Consider the following 17386-nt stretch of genomic DNA (forward strand, 5'->3'; position numbering starts at 1 on the left):
CTCCCACCACCCCTGCCGCTGCCGGCCGGTCCAGGTCCCCAGATCCTACCAGGCGGCCTCAGGGCTGGCGTGCCACAGCTAAGCCCTGCAGCCACAGGCAAACCTCCGGAGCTGGCGAGGGTGGGTCCCTGCCTTCCTGACCCAGGGCTCTGCTTGCTCCTGTGGGCGAGGGGGTGGGGGGGGGGCGGGTAGGAGGGATGGTCCCAGCAGGACAGGTACAGGCAGAGCAGGGGCCCAGATCCCGGCCAGGCCACCTCACCTTCCCCCCAGCAGGGCAGCCTCCCACTGGGACCTCCCGTTCCCCACAAATTCCCCTCCCGGGCCTGCTGGACACCTCACGCACCCAGAGTATTAAAAGGATAAACCCTAAGGACGGCAGTAAGGACGTGAGGGCACGTTATCCGAGGCGGCCACCTGCTTCGGGGGAGGCCCAGTGCCCAGTGGCTCAGAGCAGGACTCCCTGGGCTCTGACAGCCCCACTGCCATGGGTCACTCTCCCTTCCAAGACCTTCTCCCCCCGCGTCCTCTATGAATCGTGACCAAAAACAGCTTCGGTGCCTGAAGGTAATGGTCAGAACTAAGTCTCGTTCAAGACCCCTGAGGGAGGTTGTGTATGTTGGTTTTCTGATATGCCAGAAAGAAAAAAAATTGAGAATGGCGTATGTGGATTTATTCCAACCCCCTATGAAGGGGCCCTTCGAGATCCCTAACCCAAGGGTCTGGTCTGCTTCACTGGTGGCAAAGTGGAGCCGTAGGATTGGGAGGGGGAGGGGAGGATGGGGGAGGGGCCTCAACAAGGTCAGACTGCCACTCACCGCTCCCCTGCCTGAGGGGCTCCCCGGCCAAACTGGACCAGCAGAGGGCCCCGAGTGGTCGACACCCGAGTGCACGGCGCGTGGGGAGGTGGTCACGGCAGAGCAGGTGCACCTGAGGATTCCCTGCCCCTCCCCACCTCCCTGTCCCCGCGGTGGGCTGACCCCTCCTCCCACAGGCTCATTCCTGGGTGCGGAAATAGGACACAGCAGCAGGCAGGCAGGCATTCACGCCCGGAGGGGCCTCCGGACAGCCTCAGAAACGTCTGCCACGCGAGGATCAAAGCCACGTCGCCCGCCCCGTCCTCGTGGGGAACCCAGAGAACCCAGCCCAGCGTCCCTTCCATCTCCCCTTGGCCACCCCTTACCTGAAGCCCCCCGCATACCCCCTGAGGCCTCCTAGACCCCATTCTCCCCTTGTGACCGTCCTTTCCGCTTCTTCCAGGCACTAATCAGCGAACCACGGAAGGGCCAGTGGGGATGACACCGGGAGACGTGGCCTCTCGGCTGGATGCAGGACTCCCCCCTCCCCCCAAAGCTGCCCTGCCCCATTGGCATCCAGAAGGCTGAAAACACCACCTTGCACATAAGTGAATGAGCACCTTTCCGAGTCAAAGTCATAGGCTGGGCGCTGGCCCAGCAGTCCAATCTCCAAACCGCCTTCTCCTCGCCCCCAGGCCTCCCCCTCCCCCTGGGGCCCTAAACCTGCCATTTTCATTAAGGCAAATGAGGCACTACTGCCTATATTTTCAGCCGGAGAAAAGGGAGCCCACAGACCTATTCAAAAGTCACCAGAGGCGTGGTCTGTAGAAGGAGAGAGAAAGGATCAAGGTTGCAATTCAAAAGAAGGAAATTAGAAGACTCCCATTTTCATTCTGCTCCTGCTGGCAATGGCTGCTGTGCCCACAGCCGCAGGGAGTTGGCATGTGTGCCTTTTGGGGGGGTGGGGCGGAGCTTGGAAAGCAAAGCCTCGGTGGGTGCGGTGGAGGAGGGCAGCAAGCGATCCCTCCTGGCCACTGCTTTCTGATTTTGGGTCAGATCAGTCCCCCACCTGGGCAAGCACTTGGAAGGTGAGGGCCTGAGATTAGAAACTGGGCCACCGTGGATGCTGAAAGCCCCAGCATGGCAGGAATGTCATACAGTAAAAAAGGCCCAGTGGCATTGGTTCAGCTGCATGGGGAGAAGGGGCCAGGCCGGGAACAGCCACCAGGGCAAGGCTGATACCCAGGGAGGACCTTGCATCTAGAGCTTCCTCAAGTTCCTCCAGGGTCTCTGAGCCCCCATGGACCTGGTCCAACTATCTCATCTCCCAGCTGGGTAAACTGAGGCCCAGGGAAAATGAGGCAGAAAGGAAGCAACACGCAGAGAAAAGTCCAGGGAGCAAAGATGTACGTGGAAACATCTACCCAACTCTAAACCCTCACATGAATACAGACAACTTCAGGAAAGAGGAACAAGAGGTGTGACTTCTGAGAACAGAGGATGGGGTGGGCGTGAGCCAGAGCTCAACATCCACACCCGCCAGACCACAGGCTCAAACCAAGACGGCCTTTAGACTTCACTCTCTGACCCCTGCACAGAGCCTCCCGGCGAGGTGCGTGCATTAAGCTCATTCATTTTTACTTTTTAAAGGCTTCAAGGGGAAGCAACCTAAATGCCCACTGACAGAGGAGTGGATAAAGATGCAGTATATATACACAATGGAATATTACTTGGCCATAAAAAAGAATGAAATAATGCCCTTTGCAGCAACATGGATGGACCTAGAGATCGTCATACTAAGTGAAGTAAGCCAGACGGAGAAAGAAAATTATCATATGATATCACTTATATGTGGAATCTAAAAAAAAAATGATACAATTGAACTTATTTGCACAACAGAAATAGACTCACAGACTTAGAAAACAAACTTACGGTTACCAAAGAGGAAGGGGAAGGAGGGATAAACTAGGAGTTTGGGATTGCAATATACACACTACTGTATATAAAATAGATTACCAACAAGGACCTACAGTTTAGCACAGGGAACTATACTCAGTATCTTGTAATAACCTACGATGGAAGAGAATGTAGAAAAAAGTATATTGTTATATATATGTACAACTGAATCACTTTGCTGTACACCTGAAACTAACACAACACAAACCAACTAAATCAACTACATTTCAGTAAAAACTTTAAAAAAGAAACTGAACAAAAATTTTTAAATGTATATATATAAATAAGTTTTAAAAAAAAATTTTTTTTAAAGGCTTCAGGGAGGGATTTCACTACCCCTCCCACTGTGGTTCTGGATCTTTCCTGGGCCACAGACCACTCTCTCCACCTCTGAGAACCTGCATAAGTGCACAGTCATGTTGGGGGCCCAGGGCTCCCCAAAGCCTGTCATGCCCGGATTAAGGAAACCACTGAGCGTGTGTCCACTGAAGGTCAGCACAGAGCAGGACACAGCTGACCTTGAAGCAGCAGGGACTGTGGAGGGACCAGAGGAGGCTGAGCTGACCCGGGTGTCTCCCTCCCGTCACAACCCCCCAAATAAAGCCCCAGGCCAGGAGGTTCCAGTGACCTCCACCTGTGCTGCATTTTTGGAGGGCAAGGGGGCAGACTCGGGGGGCCGGCCACCACCCCGACCTCCCCCCCGCCACTTTCCCGCTCATGAGTTTGGGTTGCACCACAAACAAGGGGTCTTTTCATCCAGCATTACCCACAATGTTTCAGCCCCACACGCTTGGGAGCGGATCACATTGCCCACAACCAGGCCAGCTCACGGGAACGAGGCCTTAACTCGGGGGACAGGGATTAAGGACTCTGCAGGGAGAGAGGCAAGATGGAAACAGCACCGTGCTGGGGACCACCCTCCAGGGCAGGGACCTCGCATTCCTGGGGCCTCCTGACCACACTCAGGAGCTGCTCCGGGTCAGCAGGAGTTCCCACAGGCGGGGCGGGGGGCTGAAGGGGCTGCAGGGGGGCGTGGAGCAGGGCTCACAGGAAATCCTCGGCCCCAGGCCAGGAAATGCCCTCAGGAGAGGAGGGGACACAGTAGGAGGAACGGGGGCCCAGCGGCTGTACGGGGCGCTGGGGACCTCCAGGGAGCTGACACCAAGGATCGCCCCCTCCCACCAGCCCACCACTGTCAACTGCATTTCCAGAGTAAGATGCCTTAGAATGGGGCTCTCCTCAGACCCTCCTGGCCCCCAAGGTCAGGGAAGCCCGAATATTAGCCCCTCTTCCCGGGGCCCAGCCAGTGCCTCATCAGGCCTTCAAAGGGGGGAGGGGGCCTGGGGGAGCCATCCTGCTATGATCTCACCGGTTGCCCTGATGCTCCCGCCCGCCACACACACACCCAACAGTGGGCTCAAGGGCACAGGAAGGGCAGTAACCAGTGGGGTCAAGGCCGGGGCCAGAGCACCAGGTGTGGTGCGTAATGGCTTCACCCGCCAGGGACCGGCTGGCGTAACGACCCGCAGCTGGACCCAGGCAGCTCATTTAACCCTGAGATGGTGAGAATGCCTGCTGCCCATCACAGCCACGCATGGAGGGTCGGAAGGGGACCATGCTCAGAGCTGGTGACCGGCCGGAGCAGGTCTGCAACCTCCTCTGCACACAGAGGGGAGGGAGGAGAGGGAGGGGAGGGCCTGTGTCCATTCCCGGGCAACCTACCCCACCTCACCCCACCGTCTGAAAAGCCAATTTCTTTGTTTTCGGATCCCGCAGGCCTCTTGGCCTCATTTCAAGGATAAGGAGCTGGTGGCTGGGAGCGGGGGGCTGGGCTCTACGGGGGAGACCTCTGCAGCCTCCTGGAGCCCTGTGGCCTCTTGGGCTTGGGTGTCCTACACATACATGTGAACCCACACACAAGGCCACCAGCGGGAGTGGAATCCATGGCTGCAGGGCAAACGGCAAGAGCCTGGCTTGAGGCTCCTGCAGACGCCGAGTGGACGAGGGCTGCCGGTCACACATCCTGTGACTGCCCATCTCTAAGGGCAGACCTAAGCCTCAAGGGAAGGGCGGGATCTCAGTGGGTGCAGGAGGGAGGAAAGGGCAATTCCTGCTGGCAGAAGCCCTAAGGGCCTGCTGTGCACCGGCAAGGCAAGCAGACCCTGGGATCATGCGTGGAGCGTGGTAGGAAGGGACAGAGTCCCTGACACCACGCTCACACACAGAGCTCCCTTCTGTGCACAAGTGCAGTGCACGGCGCAGCAAGGAGTTGTCCAGATCAGCGCTGCCAACAGAACTCTCTGGAAGGACGGAGATGTTCCTTTTCTGCAATGACAAGGTGCAAAGCACTGGCAAGGGGGCTAAGCGCAGCTCAGAAACTGAAACGCTCCTGTTACTCAGTCCTAATTCAATTGAATTGAAACAGCCTCATGTGACTAGTGGGCAGCTCAGGGCTAGAGCCAGGAGACCCTGAAGTGGGGTCGCCACTCGTTAGGCAGAGGGGACGGGAGTGTAGGTGAGACGAAGGAGCCCAAACTCAGAGGGCACAGAGTCAACAGGATGGTGACCAGGATGACGCTGGACCGCGGGGTCTCCAGGTCAGGAGCGAAAGGTAGAGAAGGACTGGGGGCTTAGCCCGGGAGCGATGCTTCCCAGTACAGGCAAGAGACAGCTAGAGAAAGCTAGAAGCTGCCGCCAGGGAGGTCGGCGGTGCCCAGCCACACTGCCCTGCTCTAGAAGACAAGCCCAGAGTGGGCATCAAACACCACCAAGAGGTCAGGATGAGAACAGGCCACTGGACCAAGCCGGAGCTGCCTTTCCCGGGGGTCCAGGACTGCCAGCGGCCAAGAAGCTGCGGGCGGGAAGGTGGGCTGGGCCTCTGGTGCTCCTCTGGAGGATTGGGTGGGGAAGGAAGGGAGCCGGGGGCAGGAAAACAGAAAGGAGAAGATTTTGTTTATTGCTTTGGACTAGGAAACATGAGCCTGTTTTCAGGGGAAGGAGCCCGGAGAGACCCGGGAACAAGAGGAGGGAGACAATGGTGGGGGGGAGGTCCCACGGGAGGGGCTGGGAAAGGCGAGGAGAGCCGGGAGCCCTCCCCGCCAGGGCAGAGGGTGCTGAGAGAGGGAGAAACCTGCTGCTTAATTTTCTGTCCCGTATAAGAGTGGTGTGTGCACGTTCCAGAAAACACAGAAAAAAAGGAGACAGGGCACGGCGGGAGCCTCCCATTGTCCCATCAGCTCCGAGAGATGTGAAGCGGCCGGGAAATCGAGCCTTCCGAGAGCCCTGGCACAGGCAGCGTGGCCGGAACCCACCACAAAGGGCCACTCCCAGCGCGGGCTCATTAGGGAGAAGAGCCGGTGCCGCGCGCTCCGTGACAGGCGGGCGCGTTCAGGGCCGCCGGACAATCGGGCCCTTGTGGGGGGCGGTGGGAGGGCGGCTCCCGGAGCCTCTGATTCCAAGACAAGAGCGTGCCTCCTTCTAGCCTTACAACCCGGGAGCCGACGGAAAGACAGATTTGGGAAGACAAAGAGATGCTTCCCCTGACAGTGGATGGGCTATTTTTGGAAATGGGTCGGCTCTTCTCCCAAGCTGCCGTCTGGGTGCCACTGGCCCAGCCTGCCTCTGCCCCCTTGACCGCAGCCTTAAAAGGCCCCCACCCCGTCTGGGGCGGCCCAGCACCCCACAACAGGGGTGGCAAAAGGCGGCGCCTCCGTGCCCATGCCTGGCAGCCTATTCTAGCTCCCAGGGCGGGGAGCTGGGGGAGCAAACCAGGCTGTGTCCAGAGCTGGGGTAGGTGCTCAGGAAATGCAAGGCTAGGTTCAAACCCAGCTTTCCACTGCTGCCTGGCAGCCCCGCCGGGCGAACCAAAGCCAGCTCCCGGGGCATCCACACGGCAAATGTCAGCAAGGCACAGTACAAATGGGCCTGTTTCACCCTCACGGCTAACGTGAGCTGACACCAGCCTCCCCGCCCTGCGGGCCAGGCTCCGTGATGCCCCAGTGTGGGGCAGCATCCTTGCCTCCGGCTCACCTGCTGATGGGCCATCTCCAGCTTGGGCAGCCCTGTGGGCCCAGCAGCTTCTCTCCCAGAGCCTCCCACAGTGGCTCTGCAGTCAGCAGAACCCCCGGGAGCTTCTACAACCACAGGAGCCTCCAGGACCAACTGGGGCCCATCTCTGGGGGCTGGTCCAGGCACTGGCATTTTTTAAAGTTCCCCAAGGTGATATCTAATATGCAGCCGAGGTTGGGAACCACTGATAAAAGCAAACGTGTACATAGCAAAGGAAACCATAAACAAGACGAAAAGACAACCCTCAGAATGGGAGAAAATATTTGCAAACAAATCAACAGACAAAGGATTAATCTCCAAAATATACAAACAGCTCATGCAGCTCAATCTTAAAAAAACAAACAACCCAATCAAAAAATGGGCAGAAGACCTAAATAGACATTTCTCCAAAGAAGACATACAGATGGCCAACAAACACATGAAAGGATGCTCAACATCACTAACCATTAGAGAAATGCAAATCAAAACTACAGTGAGGTATCACCTCACACCGGTTCGAATGGGCATCATCAGAAAACCTACAAACAACAAATGCTGGAGAGGGTGTGGAGAAAAGGGAACCCTCTTGCACTGTTGGTGGGAATGTAAATTGATACAGCCACTATGGAGAACAATATGGAGGTTCCTCAAAAAACTAAACATAGAGCTACCATATGACCCAGCAATCCCACTACTGGGCACATACCCAGAGAAAACCATAATTCAAAAAGACACATGCACCCCAATGTTCACTGCAGCACTATTTACAATAGCCAGGTCATGGAAGCAACCTAAATGCCCATCGACAGATGAACGGATAAAGGTGTAGTACATATATACGATGGAATATTACTCAGCCATAAAAAGGAATGAAATTGGGTCATTTGTAGAGGCGTGGATGGACCTAGAGACTGTCATACAGAGTGAAGTAAGTCAGAAAGAGAAAAACAACTATCGTATATTAATGCATATTATTGCATATTATGTGGAATCTAGAAAAATGGTACAGATGAACCCGTTTGCAAAGCAGAAATAGAGATGCAGACGTAGAGAACAAACGTATGGACACCAAGGGCGGGGGAAAGCCGGGGAGGGGTGGGGGGGTGAATTGGGAGATTTGGATTGACATAGATACACTAATACTTATAAAATAGATAACTAATTAAACAAATAACAATAAAAATAAACCAAAAACAACAAACAAAAAAAAGCAAACGTGTATTTTTTAGCAACTGTTAAAAGGAAGCAGGGAAGTTGGGGAGAGGAGGGGCAGCGGGGTGTACAAGTTATCATCCTGGGAGCGGGGGGCAGCTTGGTTTGTTTGTTTGTTTTGAAGTAGCTGAAGACCATTTGGTGCCAAATGGAACAAATGAAAAAAAGAAAGGCAAGTGGCCCAAGTGGCTTGATCACTGTCGGGTTTAAAACAAGAGGGAGACCTCGTCCAGTGGCTCTGGGCTGCCCATTCCTCACCCCGACATTTACTGAGCACCCACCATGTGCCAGGAAGACTGGACCCCGCCCTGGGGAAGGTTATGGACTTGGGGAGAGACAGGACAGCAAATGGCAAAAGTCCAGAACAGGCGGCCTCGTCCCGGCAACCCCACACCAGGGAACCACAGCCAGGCATTCTCCTCTAGCACCAAACCTGCTACCCAGTCCTGCAGGAGGCGATCGGATGGCAGAGGCAGGTAATTCCACCGGGGCACTCACCGCAGCCCCTCACGAGGACAGGCTGGCCAGCCAGGGGTCTCGGTCTAAGCCAGTGCTGGACAGAGCAGTGCCTGCGTGTCATGGCAACCACGGCACCGCCACGACCCAGACCTGCCCCAAGCTGAGGACCAGCCACCAGGCAAGAAACCTAACCACAAAGGTAACGACAGAGGCAGGATGGGCAGGGCAGGTGGCCCTTTCCTTGTGGCTCTGCCAGTTGTAGAGGATGCTAGGGTCTCTGGGACCCTGGGCGGGGCCCATCCAAGCTTCCCATTTTACAGATGGGCAAACAAGGGGCTTGCATTAGGTCAGGTCACGAGTGGGCTCAAGCTGCTGGTTCTGTGTCATCTAACCCACACAGAACAGCCCTGGAGGGCACAGCCGTGGCCCCAAAGCCCCAGATGTGGTGACCATATCAGCTGATGGGGCCACCCGTGTATGTAGTAAGTGGGGCACAGGGGAAAAGAAGGGGATGGTCTATGTAAAAGTACCGGTTTCTGAGTGCACCCCTCACACGTAACTGTGGAAAAACTCTCAGAGAAGGTCACAGCTGGAACCACTCACAGCTAGAGAAGCCCAGCCCAGGGACTTCGGGGGGACGGGGGGAATGCAGGGAGGAGTGCCACAGACCCCACCTGCCCAGCATCGCCCAGTCACCCATCAGCCCTCAGAGCCAAATGTGCCTGCTGCCCAGCTGTTCCTCCCGCCACGCCTGGCCTCTCCCCTGCTCTCCTCTGCTTGTACTGACCTGCTCCACCTCCCACGTCCATCTCAGCTCCCAACTTCAGCCACCCCCTCGGCTGCGCTCCCGGCACACCTGAAGGGGTTGAGGGCCAAACTAGGGCACTTCTGAGAGTGAAAGGGGCTTGATGAATAGTCATACGGGGAGGAGGGGGGCGCATGTGGGCGCAGGCTCCAGCCTCACGCTGGACGGCCCCCTCCCCACCCCACATGACCTGATGTGACTTGCCTCACTGCCCTGAGCCTTTTCCTGAGCAGAAACAGGGACCCCAGTGCATCTCAGCACCGTTGTGGCCAAGCCTGGGGCGGTTCCCCCTTCCCTTCCAAGTCTCCTCTGAGTGCCTTTAGGGCTCCGGGCAGTTTGCTCCAGGGTTTCCGGCTTTCCCAGGCATGGCATTTCCTCCACTCTAAGATACCATCAGTCATAGATGCCCAATTTTCCAGAGTAAGGGAGGGGAAGACCGTGCAGTAAACACACACACTAAGATGCACCCTGCACTGCCACAGAGGAGGGGAAAGCCCATCTTTGAATGCAGGAAATAACAAATGACGAAGACCTCTGGCCAATGGGGAAGCAGGAAGGAGGAAAGGGAAACAGACCCTCACCTACGTCCCAGGGCTCCCGGCTTCTGCTTTGGTTAAACGATACTCCGCACCTCTGTTTAAACATCATACACAGGGTGATCCCAAGAACACTTACAAACGAATCGATAAAACTCCTGATCTTTCTGCCCTGCTCCCCAGAGAGCAGAGACCAACAGTGACCCGCTCAAGGGCAGGCAGGCACTCATCGCCAGGGGACTGACCCAGCTCCAGACCTGCCCTATAACACTCCAGCCACCTGCCCCCGCCGGCCTGTGGCAGCAGAGGACAGCAAGAGGGGAACGTGTGACAACGCGCAGCTCTGGGTGCCCGGGAAGAGGGGCACCATTCCTCCCTGGTCATGATCAAAGGAGCATCAAGTCCCTTTAGCAGACAAGTTTGTTCCTCTGTCGCCAGGCTTTGGGGGAGCCGCTGGGGTCCCCTCGTTGTCTCGCTCCAGAGAGATGGGAGCCACCTCCTCCCCAGCTCTGATGAAATCCCAGAGCACTCCCTGCCTGGATCCCGGGCACCAGGTTGCAGGTGTGGGCAGAGCAACCGTGGGTGTAACTCTTCTGTGGGCAGGTACAGTGAGGCTACAGAGAGAGAGAGTTTGTCGCCCACAGGGGCCGCTCTACCCGAGCCCCCCAGCGGCTCAGGACTGACCCCTGACCCCACAGGTCAGGAGTCACAAGGAGGCAGACGGGGGCTGGGGGCAGGGCTTCGGGGCAGACCCGCCTGATCTGAGAACCTCAGAGAAGGTTCTCTCCCGTGACCACGGTCACAGCTATCGCCACCCTGGAGGCCCCAAGCTTCCTGCCCCTCTGTCCCCAGCCCGGCCGCCACCACGACGGACCCCAGGTTAATGCTCCGGAACCGCCGCTCCCCAAGCCCGGCTACATGAATCACCGCGAGTGGCACTCAGAACTCACACTGAGTAACCACTCAATAAACGTCTGCTCTTGTCTTCCTTCCTGCTTGAAGGGTGAATTCTCTCAGCCACCCAGCCCTGCCTGCCCACCTCCCCGACTATTCTCTACTCGCTGTTCTGTACTCACACAGCCAGATGCCCAGCTCTCTGGGTGTCCCATCACAGTGGGTTCAGGAATGCCCTGTGCTTGCAATGCCTCCCCTGATAGGGAGCTCCCCACCTCCAGATGCAACCTACTCCCCCTGGACCGCTCTTGTCTGTGAGGGCTGAAATCCGAATCGCTGGAACTTTGGGGGTCCATCCTGGGGGGCTACACACAGCACCGACCCCGCTGGGCTGACAGCTCTCCCCGCCCAGCAGCAGCTCTCCAGCCCCAAAGCTTTTCTTCCCCCGGCTCAATGTTCTGGTTCTTTCTGTTCCCATGAGGAGGCTTCCAGGCCCCGGGCCTCCCCCACGCGTCATGAGAACACCTCGCAGGCCCTGGGCTCTCGGCACCCATGGTCCAGATCCACCTGCAGACCTGCTGCTGCTGCTGGAATGCCACCATTTGGTGTCTCACCGCTCAACTAGACAAGGACTCCTTTGGCTCTGACACGGGGTGGGCACAAGGGCCCCCCTCACAGGCATGTGCCAGGGGGTCCCCCATCCCCACCCCGAGGAGGCAAGTCTGCAGGGTCCAGGTGACAGTGGAGGGTCACTGAACCCATCCTTTAAGGCTCAGTTCTAGGACCAGCGTAGTATCATCCTCGAGACACAGATGAGGCTTCGAGGTGCAGTAAGCTGCCACCTCACACACGCTGCACAGTTTACACACATCACCACACTCCCTCCTCCCTCAACCCAAAGGCGGGCAACAGCTTCCCACTCTGCAGATGAGAAAACAGAGGTCCACAGGGGTCCTGGCACTCGAGCAGGGTCATAGGCTTCCAATTCCTTGTGCTGATGACAAGGACAAACACGGCACGTAAAATCCCCATGGGTGCAAAACACAGATTATGAGCAGCAGAGGATTTCCTTGCTAATCGCGCTGCTCCGGGAACGATACGAAACCAAGTTTGTGTCCTAAGAACTCAGAGGCCAGGCCGTGGGTAAGGGGTCTGCTGGGGCCACAACAGCAGAGGGAAACCAGCCTGGCAGGGAAGCGAGGGAATGAAAAATATAAGCGAGGAGGGACTCCGTGCGGGGAAGCCTGCGCTTTCCTCATCCCACTGATCTCCGGAGCTGTGAACATCATGCAAGGAAGCAAGACAGCACGACTGAGCCTCTGGGTCTGGACTGAGAACAGGTGCCACACCTTTGCTACACAGGTCCAGCCCCTGGCTCCCACCCCATCCTGCCTGGGTCCATCTACAGGGGGCCCAGCCCAGGACCAAGCTCCGGGCAGCTTTCCACTGTTGGTGGGGGTCTCCCATGGGAGTCTCAGGCTGTCCCGGTCCAGAGGGGCAGCAGGCACAGGGCAGCAGGCCCAGACTGACACCGGAGGCCAAGACTGATTCTCCAGACTGATCCCAGGCCCCCCAACCAGCCCACGGGACTGGGAGCAAGTCACCATACTGCTCCATGCCTCAGTTTCCCCACCTGCGATATGGGACCATTTGGGGGCTCTGAACAGAAAGGAGCTGGGACTGGGACACCCTCTGTGGTAAACTGTGAAGTGCTGGGCACACCCTGGTCCTGCCCTGGGTTACAGGCCAGTGAGCTCCTCACCACCAGCCCCCCTTTGGTATGTGGCCCTGGGGGCTCGGCACCCCAAGGCCAGTGATGGATGGTCAGGGTCAGGATGCGGAGGGAGGGGGAAAAGCTTATTCAACCTGCCCCATTGTCTTCACTGACCTTTGCCCCCAGGCCTGGCTGGGTTTAGGAAAAGCTGCCTTATTAGCATCCTGCCCAGGAGCTGCTGAGCTGGGAGGCCCCTCATAAAAGACCTATTCAGGGCCAGAGGCTCTGTCTTTTTTTAAAGGTCCAGACCACCCTTGCTCCATCCTCCCTTTAAACCAACAAAAACACAAGCAGGAGGACAAACCCATCTTATTTTGAGAAGCTCAAATTTTTCATCCAAACTTTTAAAAGTAAACAGGGCCCACACAAGGCTGCTGGAGGCCCCGGGTTCTGTGGGTTAGCTAAAGGGGAGTGGACACCATGGTGTGCTGGGGGGACTGGGACGGCTGTGAATGGGGACGTGGGGGGAAGGGAGAAAGAAGGTGGGACACCCAGTATGGGGAGGGGGAGGGGAGGATTGTTGAAAATACTTTTGTTTGAAAATTGCATCAGTTCAAAGTGGCAAACCTGACCTTCTGATGTTTGGGGTTCGCCTGCCTCAGTTTGCCCCACCGGATTAGAGTAAAGAGCGCCCCAGTCCAGACTTCAGTCAGCCCAGCCCAGACCTCTATCAAAACAAAACAAAACAAAACAACCAAGAGAAAGGCCTATTTGCATCCCCATTCACAGGCCCACCAGGCCCAGCCCCAACCAGGGACGGCCTGGAATACCGATGGGCCACCACCCACCACAGCTGCTTAGGGCCCTTATGGCATCCGGAAGGGCTGCAGGTACCCTGCAGCTTCCGAGAGAGGACTACAGGACCACTGCTCCCCAGCACATCCGCAAGTGCCACCAGACACCGGCTCAGTCGCAAACATCCAAGCGAGCTGTCTGTCTAAACAGCAAACAGAGTTTCAAAGAGAGCGCCGATGTCTATCTGGCAAACCCCCAACAGGTCCCTCTTTTTCATGAGGAGCCTTGGAAGAAGTATGCACGGCAAGGATTCTGACAACTGTCGAGGCCCACTGTGTGTAGGGCTAAAGGGGGCACTTTGGGTTTTGCCCCACTCTACAGAAGAAGAGCAGAAAGGGGCTCCGGGCAGTTAAGTAAGTGGCCAAAGAGAAGAGGGAAGAGTGGAGATTTGCACACGAGACAGTCTGAGCCCTCTGGGTAATGGGGTTATCAGACATCTGCTCAGTGGTCACCGATAAGGAAGTGACACTTCCCAGGATAGGAGATGGAGGGCAAACGTGGGTCAGGAACCAAGAATAGGGAGTCAGCAGTGTCTGCTGATGAATATTATCGGCCACAATGACAGCGGGCTGCCGGAGACGCAAGCCAGCCCGCGGCCTGGGCAGTAGAGGACCCCCAGGGCACCACCCAGGCAACTTGGACTGAGACATTTGAATCTCAGTTGCTTTCCCAGGAAACGCTCAGAACCTCTCTGAGCCTCCACTTGCTTGGCTGTAAAATGGGGATAAGGGCCCGAGGCACAAGCCTGGTATCTGACGCCTTTCGCCATCACCCAGACTGAGGCCTGTTACCTGCCTCATCTCTGGCTCGCTCTCCGCTCAAAACTACAGGTCCAAGTACAGAAAAGTGGTTTCTAAGAGATGGGCCTTTCCTTGTTTCCAGGCATCCTACTCATACTGTTGGAAGAACATCTCAAGGCCACGCGTGACTTTATGAGACAAAACTAAACGACAGCGATCCCACCTATAACTGAAATTCACGATAATAATGCTGAATGTTTATGTCACCCCAACACAAAGCTTTGCCACCACAAATCTGTGGCAGCCCTGTTCCGAGTGCGCGTGGGGCTGGTGGGAGCATGGATTCTGCAGGAAACCCTACAGCTCCACCCGTCCCCCCTCCCCCAGTGGGGTGGGAACCTCAGGTAGAGTCCCGTCCTCCACTCCTGCTCCGTCCACTGAGGCAGCAAAACCCTGAGCCAGACAGGGTCCGCGTCTCCTCGTCCAAAACACGACAGAACTTCTCAGCAAATATGCTCTGACACTCCGGCGCTTCAGTGCCCGGCTGAGAATCGCCCTCGCCAAGTGTCATTGATGACGCAGCTGAAAACCAGAAACATTTCATTTCCTAGGCACAGACAGGACTGCAGCAATCCCCCGCCTCGTACTGCACTCGGGGAAACCGAGGCCCAGAAATCTGACCCTCCCAAGGCCCCCAAGAAGCCAAGGCCGGAGAGGCTGGGCCTGGGACTCCTCACTTCCCAGATAGTGCAACCGTAACATATTAAACCGCCTAACGCCGAGCTACTCCCACTCGCCTTAAGGAGACTGCTGGTGGGAGGTGGAGTGGATACAGAGTTACCGAGAGAAACCCAAGTTGTAGCCTTAGATTGCTAATCGGTAACAAAATATCCCTCTAAACCTAGTCCTGCCCTGAACTCACAGGCTGGGAAGGTAAATGAAGGAAAAACGGTGCTGGGCTATCACCCCACCTCCCCCGGTCCAGTTCCCACCCCAGGCCCCACCCCCCACCCCGGGCACCTGCAGAGGCCACTTGGCCACCAAACGAAAGAGAGAGCGCCCTGTCCCCACCCCACCCCCAGGCTGTCACTCTGGGGAAAAACAGTCACTTAAAGCCTAGATACACTTTCTCTGAACTAGGAAAGCCTTTAAAGAGAACCAGAAAGGGCTGTTTAATCTCCACCTTCAGGCAAATAGTTCAGGCAGCAGCAACTGCCACCAGAAGTAGCAGCCAAGCCACTAAAAATGTGGAAGGACAGGGAGGTGGGAGAGGAGACAGGCAGCAGGAAGAACCACTGATCAGAGGGCTGGGGATGGGGGCCGGCTGCTCCGCTCCTACAGAGCCCTCTGCCTTGGGCCCAACAGTCACACAGGCGTGGAAGACGACAGTAGCTGAGCTTTCCTGAGGCCAAAGGTCCTCCCACCCACACCCTGGCCAACGCAGACGACTGTGGCACTTCCTGTAAGGCGACCAACAGTTTACAATCCCTTCAGAGGCTATTATCTCCACCTCAAATCCAGGAGGTAGGGATTATCGGCTCCATTCTACAGATAAGGAAACCGAGGCCTGCAGAGACAAAAAGCCAGGATTCATTCCAAGCCCGTATTCCTCTGGAAAGTTTTAGAACCTCGGTTGAGAAAGCTCCCTGAGCCCTGAGAAAGGCAGGACTAACAGCAAACGAGGAAGGCTCTTAGCCCCGGGTACTCTGGCCCACCTGCCTCTGATCCTTCCCAGCGGGCAGGCAGCAGGGAGAAGGTTAGGTGGAATTCCAGCCCCAACACACAGGTGAACACTGCTTAGGTTTGGGGCTGCCTGTTGCTCCAGATAAGAGAGGGAATTTCACTTTCCCTCAAAGGGCTTTTCTTTCTTTCTTTTCCATTAAAAACTTCCCGCGCCCGGACAACGGTTTCCAGGCAGGGATGCGGTGCCTCCAGCCAGCCCTACAGCGCCAGACTCTGATACTGATAAACTCCGCAGGAGAGAAACTTTTCCGGGGTCTGGCGGTCCCCGGCCCGCTGCGTATTCAGAGGGGCAGGGACACGCCTCCACCACTTAACCAGAAAATCACCACCCAAAGCCCCACTGCGGGTGGGCTCGGGATCTCTCTGGATGCCAGCTGGAGGAGGGGTCTAGAGTGGCGGCTGCCCGCAGGGGAAGGGACTCTGGGCCCGAGACCCGCGCCGCCCGGCAGGTGCCGTCCTTACCGTGCAGGCCGTTGGGGATGCTTCGGTGGTGCGGTGGCGCCGACAGGTCGTCCAGGGACCTGCGCGTTGCGACAGCCTTGCTGTCCGGAGCCTTGTGCGGCCCGGGGGGCAGCAGCGGGGGCGGGACGTGGTGGTGGTGGTCGGGGCTGCCGCCGCTGCCGGCGCTCGACGTGCTGCTGCCGTCGCCCACGTCGCGGGTCCCCGCTCCGGCCGCGCCGCCCGTCAGCGGCCCGCTCAGGCTGGCCTGGCTGTCGATGGAGCTACGGGAGCCGGCGCCGCCACCACCGCCGCCGCCGCCGCCGCCGCCGCCGCCGCCGCCGCCCGCGCCCCCCGCCAGCGCCGCGCGCTCCTCGTCCAGCAGCAGCACCAGCTCCTTGAGCTCCAGGTTCTCACGCAGCAGGGCCTCCTGGCGCGCCTCGAGCTCGCGCAGCTTCTGCTGCGAGCGGGCCACCTCGTGCCACACGGCGCCGGCCGCGTGGCGCCCGAAGCGCTGCCACTCGCGCGCCAGCTTGCGCCCCTTCTGCCGGTCGTCGTCGAGGAAGCAGCAGAGCTCGCGCAGCTCCTGGTTGTCGTCCTGCAGCCGCTGGTTCACGTCCTTGAGGCCGCGGATCTCCAGCAGGTGCTGCTGCAGCCGCCGATTCACGTCGCGCATCAGGCCGCCGTGCTCCAGCATGAGGCCCACCTTCTCGCCCTCGGCGCGCCGCAGCCGCCGCGCCAGCTCCTCCTTGCTCCAGCGCAGCAGCTCCTCGTCCGGCACCTGGCTCAGCTCCTCCGACGACGCCGCCGCCGCCGCCGCCGCTGCCGCCGGGGGCTTCGCCATGGCGGGGCCGTCACCGCGGCATCGCCCGCGCCCTCGCCCGGCCGGCGCTCCCCGTGCCGGGGCTGCGCTGGGCCGGTCCGCCCGCGGGCGGGGGGCGACCAGGGGCGCGTGAGGCCTGCCCCGCGCCGCCTCGCGCGCCCTCACGCCGCGCCCTCCCTGGCCGCCCGGGAACCCGCGTGTCTCGAGGCTCGGCGAGCTGGGACCGCTGCTGCGTCGGCGGCTGCAGTGCCGGGCGCTCTCCGGGCTTAGGCGAAGCAGGCGGAGGCCCGCCCCCGGCCCAGCTCCGGAGCCCCAGCCGCCCCGCCCACTCCGGGCGGGGAGGGGCGGGGCGCCGCGCCCCTGCCCCGCC

At 58.2% G+C, this 17386-nt stretch overlaps 1 protein-coding gene across 4 annotated transcripts in view; it reads right to left on the minus strand.

The window, feature by feature from the left end:
* Nucleotides 1-17300, minus strand: part of CCDC85C (coiled-coil domain containing 85C) — an 83519-nt gene extending 66219 nt beyond the window's left edge. For 2 of the 4 annotated variants that reach the window (XM_057544437.1, XM_057544435.1), the window contains exon 1: nucleotides 16218-17295. In XM_057544437.1, the coding sequence (XP_057400420.1) occupies nucleotides 16218-17037 (820 nt within the window). In that variant the 5' untranslated portion in view covers nucleotides 17038-17295. Of the gene's footprint in view, nucleotides 1-16217 lie in introns of all 4 variants that reach the window. The other 2 variants (XM_057544436.1, XM_057544438.1) reach the window with 2 other exon arrangements.
* Between the last annotated feature and the right edge of the window lie 86 nt (nucleotides 17301-17386).

This window comes from Balaenoptera acutorostrata, chromosome 3 (genome assembly GCF_949987535.1).
Source record: "Balaenoptera acutorostrata chromosome 3, mBalAcu1.1, whole genome shotgun sequence".
Lineage (NCBI taxonomy): Eukaryota > Metazoa > Chordata > Mammalia > Artiodactyla > Balaenopteridae > Balaenoptera > Balaenoptera acutorostrata.